The following is a 12,110-nucleotide window of genomic DNA, read 5'->3' on the forward strand; positions in this document are numbered from 1 at the left end:
TCACTTCTTTGGTTAAGGTTATTCCTAAGTATTTTATGTTTTGGGGGGCTATGGCAAAGGGAGTAGCTTTCCTGATTTCAGCCTCGGTCTTCGGGTCGTTAGCATAGAGGAAGGCCATTGTTTTTTGAGGGTTTATTTTATATTCTGCAACTTTGCCAAAGTTTTGGATCAGATCTTGTAGCTTGGGGGTAGAGTCTATGGGATTCTTTAGGTATAGGATCATGTCATCTGCAAAGAGAGAAAGTTTAACTTCATCTTTTCCTACTTGGATCCCCTTTATATTTTCTTCTGGCCTGATTGCTCTGTCTAGGAATTCTAGTACTATGTTGAAGAACAGGGGAGAGAGTGGACATCCCTGCCTTGTTCCTGATTTTAAAGGGAATGGCTTTAGTTTTTCACCATTTAGAGTTATGCTTGCTGTTGGTTTGTCATAAACTGCCTTGATTATATTCAGGAATATTCCCTGGAATCCCAGTTTTTCCAGGGCTTTTAGCATAAATGGGTGCTGGATTTTATCGAATGCTTTTTCCGCATCCAGAGATAAAACCATGTGGTTCTTTAGCTTGCTCCGGTTGATGTGGTGGATTACATTAATGGACTTGCGTATATTAAGCCAACTTTGCATCCCTGGGATGAATCCAGTTTGATCGCCCACACCTCTTTTTTGAGTACCTGAGGCCTGGTGTTTATTTTGTTGTTGGACTCTAAATTTACCTTTCTAAGAATATCCACTGTTTGAGTTCTCCCACGAATCTACCATATTTTGGCTAATGCATTAGTGTACAATTGCATACCTCCTAAAGTATTTACTTATATATTATATATTATAAATTATTTATTTCTGGCTTCCACGGATGAGAGAAAACATGCATCTTTTGTCTCTCTGAATATCCTGGCTATTTCCATTAGATTTTTTTTCCAATAGCTTTTTACCTTTTAAGTGTTAAAGGAACCCAAAAGAAAAAAAATACAAAAATACAGCACCATTCATACTAATAGTGGAAAACCTGGAAATTCAGTACATGTTCAGCATCATGAAAATAAGAAAATTTGATGAAACATATGTATAGCTTAAAATTAGTAATTGTGAAAAACATATAACACAGAAGAACATGTACAAGATACAATTAAATGAAAAGAATAGAGCATGAACTTTTATAAAACTGTAATGGCAACCATTTAAACATAGAAAAGGATAAAATTAAAATAGAACAAGGAAAAAGGGAAATACCTATATTTATTTATTTATTTATTTATTTATTTATTTATTTATTTAGGCCAGTCCTGGGGCTTGGACTCAGGGCCTGAGCACTGTCCCTGGCTTCTTTTTGCTCAAGGCTAGCAATCTGCCACTTGAGCCACAGCGCCATTTCTGGCCGTTTTTTTGTATATGTGGTGCTGGGGAATGAACCCAGGGCCTCATGTATATGAGGCAAGCACTCTTGCCACTAAGCCATATCCCCAGCCCCCTATGTTGATTTATGAATGTTCACTTTGAAAATTTTAGTCACTATTGATTCAATACGTTTTTTAAATTAGGTATCTATTCAAAGAGTTTTCAATTTTTAGTAACTTAAAACTGACTTTTGAGTTTTCTGGGGGTGGTTTCCTACCTCCTTCAACTCTTCATCCTAGGTGAGAAGTTTCTTTTTTGTTTCCTTTTCAGTGTTGTGGATTGAACCTAGGGTCTTGTGCATGCTAAGTATGTGTCTACCATTGAGGTATATCTCTAGTCTTTGGTGGTTAAAAAAAAGAGAGAGAGAATACAGCACAGAATTTAATGGAAAGGGTATTGCATTTTGGTTACCTGAAAACAGAACCAATGCCATCTTTTGTTTGTAGAAGTGAATTTGAGAAAATGAGGGTGAAATGTGAAGATATTTCTGTGATTTTGATGCTTCTTAAATTTTAGGTAAAAGTTTTTGCTGATGCCCTCAACTGGTACTGTTACTCTCTGAAGTTTTATGGATTTTAAAAAACGGATCTGGATGTTGCCAAGCTACAGAGGAATGTGGCTTCCTGTTACCTGAATTTGAAAAGCTTTCATAAGGTCATTTGATTTATCTATTTTCAGAGTCAGCAAATGTTCTTACATGTAGTACAGTGACAGAGAGATAGTTACAGTGCCGTGACTTAGCTGATTAGGATGTCTGAGTGTTTCTTCATACAGAACAAGGTCAGATTGACCTTTTTTTGTTTTGTGCTTGGTTAAGCAAATTTATGTACTATCCATCTTCATTGTTGTCGGTCATTTGAAGCAGCTTAGCTCCTTTCTGTTCAGAAGGGGAAACATATTGTATTTAATTTTCCTTAACATGAAATGATGCATCAAAGATCAGAAATCAATTTAGGTGAGTCAAAGAAGTTGAAGAACATATTCTTGTAACTTTTGTTAGATTAGGTTACACACTCATTAACTCACACATTTTGTAGTATCACTTTTTGATAACAGTGCTAAGTATAGGTAATTACTTTGGATTGCTTTATAAACTATGTGAGAACAAATTTTAAATTGCCATTATCTGTTGAGGTATCTTAAGTACTTTAAATGAGACAATTTTAAGCAATATAGTTTGGTGCTAGGGTGATAGCTCAGTGATAGAATACATGCTTTGCATATGTGAGTCCTTAAATTTGATCATCAAACACCAAAATTTATAATTTTATAGATATAGATGCTGCCTTTGGGGAGTTTATAGAACCTTAAGTTCAGTATCCTAATTTTTATATTATTTTTGATACCTGTAAGCGTTTCATATGTGCAAGTTATAGGCTAGATGGACTTAAGAATAAAACAAATGAACTTAGTTTCTAAATATAGAAACAATTTACAGAGCTTGATATAATGTGATTTTGCTCATCATAATAAAACCTTAATGTTATGCATTGACAAGTGGATAAAAAACTGTTTTGGTGATTATCTGTGTAATTAATGGTAATGCTTATGCATGATTGGGTGCAGAACTGCCATTCCCAGCTTGCAACTGAAGTTTAGGTACATGGATGTTAGTTCTACAATAGACTGATAAAACTAAAACACAGTTTCAAACCATAGAATGGCGTTAAGACTTGCAACAACACAGAGTTAGACTATTTATAGAATGTGTAGCTAATGTAAAGTGGTGAAAACTGATTTCATGTGCTGGTTGTAAACTGCTTGTATTCACTACATAAAGGTTTGGCAATCATGCCTTTCCATTTAGGATTGAAAGTGAGCACAGGTAATCTAGTGATGCTCACTAGATGGCACTGTGGCTTCTGTTTGTACTTCATCAGCTCATTGATTCTGAAGTTATCAGTAATGTCTTCCCCTCAAATATATTTGTATGGATGTAAAAGAAAGCACTTAAGAAAATATGAGATAGTTAAACACCCTACTTGAGGTTGCAAGTTAGTTGAACAGTTATTTAGGTGCCAAATCTGTACCTCATACTATGGAATAAGTGCAAGGCTTGCTGTCTTCTATAGATGAGCTTAAAATATTAATGCAGAAATAAGATTTATATGTACAAAATAATTAGAAAGTAATAAAGCACAGCATACAGTCAGGTACTTAATGTGATCTATACCATATAGAATATGAAAGTAAGGTATGTTTGAATATTGTTGGAATGTACATGTGATCTGAAGCTGAAAATAGTAACTGATAAGTTAGAAGACAAAGTCAGATCTGAAGGAACCTTAACAGGCTGAAATAATGAGCCCATTCTAACAAGATGAAGACCAATGGGCAGCAATAAAACATTCTGTACTCAGATCCCCAAAGCCATCCGTATGAGAGGAAAATGGATGCAATGTAGTTTAACAGAAGCACATATGAAATGCTTCGGGCTTTTTGTTGACGCTGAGCTCAACAAAAGCTAATAATACTAAGTTTACTCAAATTAGATTGAATCAATAGAAATACAGTTGGCCCTCCATATCCATAGGTTCCCCATCTGTGGATACAACCAGCTATGGACTTGAAATACTTAGATGATCATACAGATGTTTTTCTTGTCATTATTCTCCCTACAATACAGCACAATAATTATTTATACAGCATTTACATTGTATTAGGCATTATAAGTCATCTGGAGGTGATTTGATATATATAGATTAATGTGTGTAGATTATATGCTAATTAGGGAATTCAGCCTCTACAGATTTCGCATCTGCCCAGATGTGGGAGGACTCTGAAACCAGTGTCCTACAGATACTGAGGGATGACTATAGAATATGTAGAAGTCAAGTAGCAATCACTCTTTGTTCTGCTCTTATTAGAGCATATCTACTATACACTATTGGATTAAGGGGCAACAATTTTTGTGTGTTTGCTGTTACTGGGGCTTGAACTCAGAAAGGCTAGCAACTAGAAGCATCATGATAAATTCATCAGTATGTTGCACTGTGGATCAGCTTACCTACTTGATTTTTGAGCATCTTTTATTTCTTTTAACTTTCAAAGCACGGGTGTTTCATAAATATGGTTTTGTGTACCAGTTCTAGCACTTGAACTCAGGGCCTGGTTGCTGTCCTTTCACTTTTTGCTCAAGGCTAGCACTCTACCACTTGAGCCACAGCTCTACTTATGGAATTTTTGGTGTTTAATTGGAAATAAGAGACTCGTAGACTTTTCCCCCCAGGCTGGCTTCAAACTGGGATCCTCAGATCTCAGCCTCTTGAGTATTTAGGATTACATCATGAGCCACTGGTGTCCAGCTTATAAATTTTTTTATTCCCACATTTTCATCTTGCAGATCTGTTTCTACTATCTCTTGTTTCTGACAATTCTTTCTCAAAGGGTGCTTGTTTTATTTTTTTAGTGTGTGCAGCTCATCATTCTTGAAAAAATGTTTAATGAAATATTTTAAAGCCTCTTTGCTAAAAAATGACAAACAACTACAAAAGCAATACTTGCAAAAATGTTTGGTGTCAGTGAAATGAACACCTCATGGTGGAGGAAAGGGAAAGGGGGAGGCGGGAGGGGGTATGAGGGACAAGGTAACAAACAGTACAAGAAATGTATCCAATGCCTAATGTATGAAACTGTAACCTCTCTGTACATCAGTTTGATAATAAAAGTTTGGGAAAAAAAAGCCTCTTTGCTTCTGTAGTTGTTTGGAAAAAAATCCAAACTAAATTCATAGCACTAGGGCTTTTGGCATTCCCCCCTCCATATACATAGTCATTTGAGGCTGTAAATAAATGAGTCTACTTGTGTTATACTTCAGGGATTATTTCTTCCTTACCTCCTATGCTGTCTTCAATTTAGTACCATGGTAGCTTTTTACAAATCTCCTGGGTACATAGGTAAGAGCAGATTTACTTTTGATTTAGCCTTAATCTAAGAATGTGATCCCATGGGAATATATATATATATGGTCTATAAAACCACAATTTACATTTACCTGGATTTTCAGTCACCCACCAGATAAAAAAGTAGCTACTTGCTTCTCTAAGACCTCACTTTACCTTCATTTGACTTGGTAATTCTTTTACCATCTTCTCAGTTTCTCTCTCTCTCTCTCTCTCTCTCTTTCTCTCTCTCTCTCTCTCTCTCTGCACTGTCCGTAGCTTCTTTTTGCTCAAGGCTAGCAGTCTACCACTTGAGCCACAGCGCCATTTCTGGCTCTTTCTGTTTATGTGGTGCTGAGGAATTGAACCCAGGGCTGCATGCATGCTAGGCAAGCACTCCACTGCTAAGACACATTCCAAGCCTCTGTTTTTAATGCTATTTTTTTTTTTTTTTTGGCCAGTCCTGGACCTTGGACTCAGGGCCTGAGCACCTTCCTGGCTTCTTCCCGCTCAAGGCTAGCACTCTGCCACCTGAGCCACAGCGCCCCTTCTGGCCGTTTTCCATATATGTGGTGCTGGGGAATCAAACCGAGAGCTTCATGTGTAGGAGGCAAGCACTCTTGCCACTAGGCCATATTCCCAGCCCTATTTTTTTTAATTAAAAAAAATTTATTGTAAAGGTATTGAGCAGGGGGATTGAAGTTACATAAGTAAGGTAATCAATACATTTCTATTTAAACATTATTCCCTTCCTCATTTTCTTCAGCTTACCACTCCCCACTCCCTTCATTTCCAACATAGTGTCTACTGAGTATCACTGTTGCATTAGTTCATCTTTTGTCCTGTGTCTGTGATTCCCTTTCCCTTCCATGGATCAAATAAGCTTATATACAAGACAAAGGGGGTACAGAAAACTAAATAGAAAGAAAAAATAGAAATAACTGCATACAGGGCATAATAAAAAAAACTTATTTCTAACTCTTGGAGTTTATTTTGATACGTTTCATTACATATGATCCTAGGCACTTAGCAATTGGGCTATTGTGAATCCCTGCTAAGAATATCATAGATTTATTCTTGTTTTTCTGAAAAAAAGAAAGTTTTCCCAAAGTTTTTTGGTTATTTTCAAAAGAAGGGCTCTTTTTATTTTTTATTAGCTTATATTGTGCAAAGGGTTTTAGTGTCATGTTTCCATACATGCTTAAAATGTATTTGATCAAATTCACTTCCTCTATTACTCTTATCTCTCCCCTTTTAAAAAACATTGTAAACAGATTTTATTATTCTATTTTTATACATGCCTATGAAGGTCTTTAATTGCAGTCATGTATTTCACTTGTACCATTCATTCCTTTAGGTCTAGATCAGGAAGAGGCTTATTCCAACATGACTACCACACTCTATTTCCAGAAGCAGAACTCACTATTTCTTTGTCATTCTTACAGGACAGTACATTAAAGGTCCTGTGTTTTCATTTTGTGTGTCTCTTAGCCATTGCAAATATTTTAATGATCTTAGTAAAATGTGATAAGGACTTTCTTGTAAGAAAGTTTTTTCTAAAGTAGACCCAATGTTTGGTATTCCAGGCCAAAGAGGCAGTGTTGGAGGCTGAACGACTGGATCCTACAAACGTTTTCACTCAGTTTTATGTGTTCAAGATTGCAGTCCTGGAGAGAAACTCTGACAAAGGTATATATGTTTTTTTATGAGTGATGTGTTCGTGTTAATGTAAAAGACTAAAAAGTCCTCAAAGAATAAATTATCCACAGTTAAAAGAAACATTTTAAGACAGTAGAACTGAATGTCACTTTACAGTTTTCTCAAGTAAAAATGATACGATAATGCAAAAAAAAATTCCTGTGGAAACTTATGTAAAAGTATATACCTATCTATGGAATCTGATATGGGACAAGAATTGATGCAAGGTCTTGTCACTGTGTAGTTTTCTCTTGGGGAAGGGAGATTATAATGTGTCCATGAAGAACTACCTTGAGAAGGTTGGGGATGTAGAACACTTGCTTTGTATGTATGAGTCCATTCCCAGCATTGAAATATATAACAAACATTCTCAGGAAATGGGTGTCTTCAGCATACCTTTTCACGTATTTTCAAGGTGATTGATAAAAGATTTGGCCTTGAAATGGATTTTTCTCTCCACAAGATGGAATATCCTCCCATAAGATTTCTTAGTTAATGTGTCTGCATACACATACACATGTCTTCTTAATTAGTTACAGATATGCCTGTGCTCAGATATTAATGCTTTCAGCCCTCAAGGTAGTTGAGCCAGTCCTGAAGTAGTTTGAATTCCAGACTGGTTGTCACTTATGAAAGAAGTAGAGAAGCTTGAATTAATGCATCCAAACAGCACTTATACCATCAACTAAGCAACTATATATGAACAGTTACTATGTTCAAGTGATTCTATTATTCATTCCAAAAGAAATATATAATTTATACTCAATAAAAATAGTGAGATAGACCTGTGAAATAATTAAGAAGTAGTGAATTGGAGCCAGCTCTGGAACTGAGGTTAATACTGCTGTCATGTCTATCTTTACTTTTGCATTAGATATTTCTGGATGTTTGTTTTATTTGATCTCATATGTTTAATAATGGAACAACGTCAAACTTAAGCATTTTTTTCAAGCAGAAGTGGCAAAAATAGATTCCCTATTATTGACCATTTCTTTTAAATGATATTAAATAAAATTATTTTATATTATAATACAGCAGCTTAAGCTTTCCATTTCTTCCCCAGTTACCTGTTACCATTTTATGTCATCTGGTAACAGGAACAGTTTAACTTCTTCCTTTCCAATTTGTTTACCTTTTGTATGCCTAATTACTCTGGCTAGGACTCCCAGTACAATTTTGAATAGAACATTAGAGGGAAATCTTTCCACTGTTGGGTATTGATTGCTCTACTGTGGATGTGGTTTGTGCCCTAATGGTTCGTTTATTGGAAGATATGATCCTAGAATGGCAATGTTAAGAAATGGTGGAATCCATTCCTAGACCTCAAGCTCTACTACAGAGCTATAATAACAAAAACATCTTGCTATGGGCACAAAAATAGACCCAAAGACCAATGGAACAGACTAGAAGACCTGGAAATAAAATCATGTATTTACAGTTATCTGACATTTGCTAAGGAAGCCAAAGACATATGGTGGGGAAAAGGACAACCTCTCTGATAATTGATGTTGGGACACCTAGTCATCCATATGAAGAAAACTAAAAGTTAATCCCTGTTTGTCACTGGGCACAAATATCAAGTCAAAGTGGATCAAAGACCTCAATGCCAGACCTGAAACTTTCAATTACTGCAAGAGGGAGTAGGAGAAACACTAGAACTGATAGACATAGGCAGAAACTTTTGAAGAATCCCAGGGACAAAGCAGATAGGAGAGAGACTTGACAAATGGGATTACATCAAAATAAAAAGTTTCTGCATATCAAAGGGCATAGTTATTAAACTAAAAAGACAGCCAACAAACAGGGAGAAGATCTTTACCAGCAATATATCCCACAAAGGCCTAATATCCAAAATATACAAGGAGCTCAAAAAACTTAACACCTCCCAAAGCTAATAAACCAATCGCTAAATGGGCAAAGGAGTTAAGGAGAGACTTCTCAGAAGAAGTGGTAAGAATGGCAACAAACAAACAAACACATGAGGAAATGCTCATCATCCCTGGCCATAAAGGAAATGCAAATCAAAACAACTCTGATTCCATCTCACCCCAGTTAGGTTGGCCAACAAGTTTATTGTTGTTTAAATGAACAATGTTGGTGTGGACGTGGGGATAAAGGAACCCTATTGTATTGTTAGTGGGAATATAAACTGGTACATCCACTCTCAACACCAGCCTGGAAATTCCTCAAAAAAGTAAACTTAGATCTTTTCTAGGACCTAGCCATACCACACCTGGGTTTCTACCCAAAACTTCACAAGCCAAAACACCATAAAGACACTTGCACATCCACGTTCATTGCTGCACCATTCACAACAGCTATGTTGTGGAAACGGCCTGTTATGCTCAAGTCCCGAGAAGACCACCAAGAAGACCACCGAGAACCAGATGTTCCGAAATGCAAAAGCAAGGCTTTATTCAGGCGAGCTGCAGATCGGACCTTGTCCTACCTACTGACACAGCGGAGGTTAGGAGGAAGGCCCTGAGCTGAGTTTTCACAGGCCTTATAAAGGCAAAAAACCAAAGGTACAGCAATCAGGTGTTCTCAGGACTAGAGACATTCTGGGGTGATTAGATTTAAGCATTCCCAGGGGGTTAGAGTTAAGCAGGGAGTTTCCTGACTAGCTGGGCCCTAATAAGCTCCTTCTGCTAGCCAGGATAATTGGTGGCCTGGGTTTGCTCACAGGGCCTGCTTATCTCAGGTTTGCGTAGTAAAGTGGGGCCTGACTTCAAAATGGCTTTAGTCTGGCTCTTCAGGCCCAGATGCTCTACAATAGATGTGTAGATGAAAAAATGTGGTACCTATATGCAATGAAATTTTACACAGCCATTAGAAAGAGTAATAAATATGTTATTTGCAAGAAAATGAATGCAACTACAATAAACCATGTTAAGTAAGGGAAGCCAAGCTCAGAGAGACAAAGAGCACATGTTTTCTCTCATATACAGAAGCTAGATCTAAAATATTGGGACATAATAAATTATAAAGGTCTCTTTGTATTCACACATAGTGAGACTAAAGGAGGATATTCTGAGGAGAAGAACAGAACGATGCAATGCCTATGTGCTTCTGATCGTATAAAATGTTTATTGAAATGAGCTCCAGGAAATGGAAACAAGAGGATTTTTTTCTTCTTTGCAGTTTTTGTTTTCTTTTTGTTCTTGTTCATTTATATGTCTTTGAGAGTGTAAGAGGAGGATCCCAACAGCTGTGGCTTCCTGTCTTGCATGTGGTGTCATTGTCTTATACCTGCTTCCAGTATGATAACATTTCCCATAAAGTCTTCATCAGAGCTGCCTCTTATACCTTCAGAATTGTGAGCCAAATAAATCTCTTCACTTTAAGTACCAACCTCATCTTTTGTTTCGGGTAACAGAAAATGTCTTGTCATCCTTGTCCTTTGTTGTGTTGATATGTATTTCTTGTATATTTAATTTGTTGAAAGTTTTTTTTATCATGAAAGAATAGTGAATGTTCTTGAATATTTTTCTGTAACTAAAATGATATGGTTTTACCCTTCATTCTATTTCACACATTACATTTGTGTATTGGCATATGTTGAACCATCTTTTTTTCATCCATAGGATAAATCCCACTTCATCAAGATAAGTGATCTATTGATGTGCTTTTGAATTTGGTGTTCTAGTATTTTGTTTAGTTTTTTTTATAATGCTTGAACTCAGGGCCTGGCACTGTCCCTGAACTTCTTTGCTTAAGGCTAGCACTCTATGATTTGAACCACAGCTCTGCTTTCAGCTTTTTGGTGATGTTTAATTGGAGATAAGAGACTCATGAACTTTCCTGCCTTGGCTGGCTTGAACCTTGAACCTCAGATCTTAGCCTCCTGAGTAGCTAGGATTCCAGGCTTTTCATGTTACATTGGTTTCTTTTGTGAGGGGGAAGTATTGGGGTTTAAACTCAAGGATTCTCCCTTGTTAAGTAAGAGTTCTTCTACTTGAGCCACAAGTTCAGTCCCCTTTTGATGTAGATGTTTATTCATATAAACTTCTCTCTTAGAACTGCCTTTACTGAGCACTAAATGTTTTGGTATATTGTGTTTTCATTTTCAATTGTCAGAAGGTATTTTTAAATTCCTCCTTTAGTTTGTTCTAAATCTATGAGTTGTTCAGGTGTATGTTTAATTTCTACACATTTGAAAGATTTCCAAAATTCTTCATTTTGTTAAGTTCTAGCTTTATATTATTATGTTTAGAAAAACACTTGCTATTCATTAAGACTTATTTTCCAGCTTAACACATTGTTGGGCAATACTTATGATCCTGTGCTTGTTAGGCAGATGCTCTACCACTTAATTCATGCTCCCAGTGCTTTGTTGCCTTAGATATTTCTCAGAGTTTCATGCTTTTGCTGGGGGCTGTCTTCAAGCTGTACTCTTTCTGCCTACACTCCCTGCATTGTTGAGATCACAGACATGTACTATCACCCTGTTTTCTTGGGAAGAGGGTCTTACTGACCTTTTCAAGGCTGGTTTCAATCTGCCATTCTCTGCCTCCTTGGTAGCTGGGATTACAGACATGCACTATCATGCCTGGCCCTTAATACATGTCTGTTGTAGAGAATGTTCCATGTATACTTGAGGAGAATGTATACTTGAAGAGAATGTGTATTCTCTTGCCATCAGACAGGTTGTTCTATACATGTCTGTCAGTTCAATTTGATCTGAACTGTAGATCAAATCCCAAGTTCCCTTATTATCTATCTGGATAATCAGCCCACTGCTTTAAGTAGAGTATTAAGACCCATATTGCTATTATATTACAGTCTCTGTCTACCTTTAGGCCCATATTTGCAATATATTCCTGTTGGTTCAATAGTGTATGCATATGCACTTATAATTTAAAAATATTTTACACTTTTGTTATTGTACAATGATCTTGTCTTTTTTTTTTTTTACATTTGTGACTTAAAGCCTGTTTCTTTCTGGTACAAGTACAGCTACTACTGCTCTATTTTGTCTTCCATTTACATTAAGATGTCTTTTTCCATCTCTTCACTGTCTGAATCCTTAAAGGTAAAGTGAGTCTCTTACAGACAGCATGTAATCTGTTTTAATCCGTCTGTTCAATCTATGTCTTTTTATTGTAGAATTTAAACCATTTACATTCAAGGTAATA

At 36.4% G+C, this 12,110-nt stretch overlaps 1 protein-coding gene across 1 annotated transcript in view; it reads left to right on the forward strand.

Annotated features, from left to right (window-relative positions):
• The window catches only part of Tex11 (testis expressed 11), a 237,579-nt gene that overhangs the window by 103,763 nt on the left and 121,706 nt on the right, over positions 1–12,110 (forward strand). The window contains 2 exon segments of the mRNA XM_048335370.1: positions 1,913–2,050; positions 6,864–6,966. Coding sequence (XP_048191327.1) covers positions 1,913–2,050; positions 6,864–6,966 — 241 coding nt within the window.

The sequence above is a fragment of the Perognathus longimembris genome, chromosome 28 (genome assembly GCF_023159225.1).
Source record: "Perognathus longimembris pacificus isolate PPM17 chromosome 28, ASM2315922v1, whole genome shotgun sequence".
Lineage (NCBI taxonomy): Eukaryota > Metazoa > Chordata > Mammalia > Rodentia > Heteromyidae > Perognathus > Perognathus longimembris.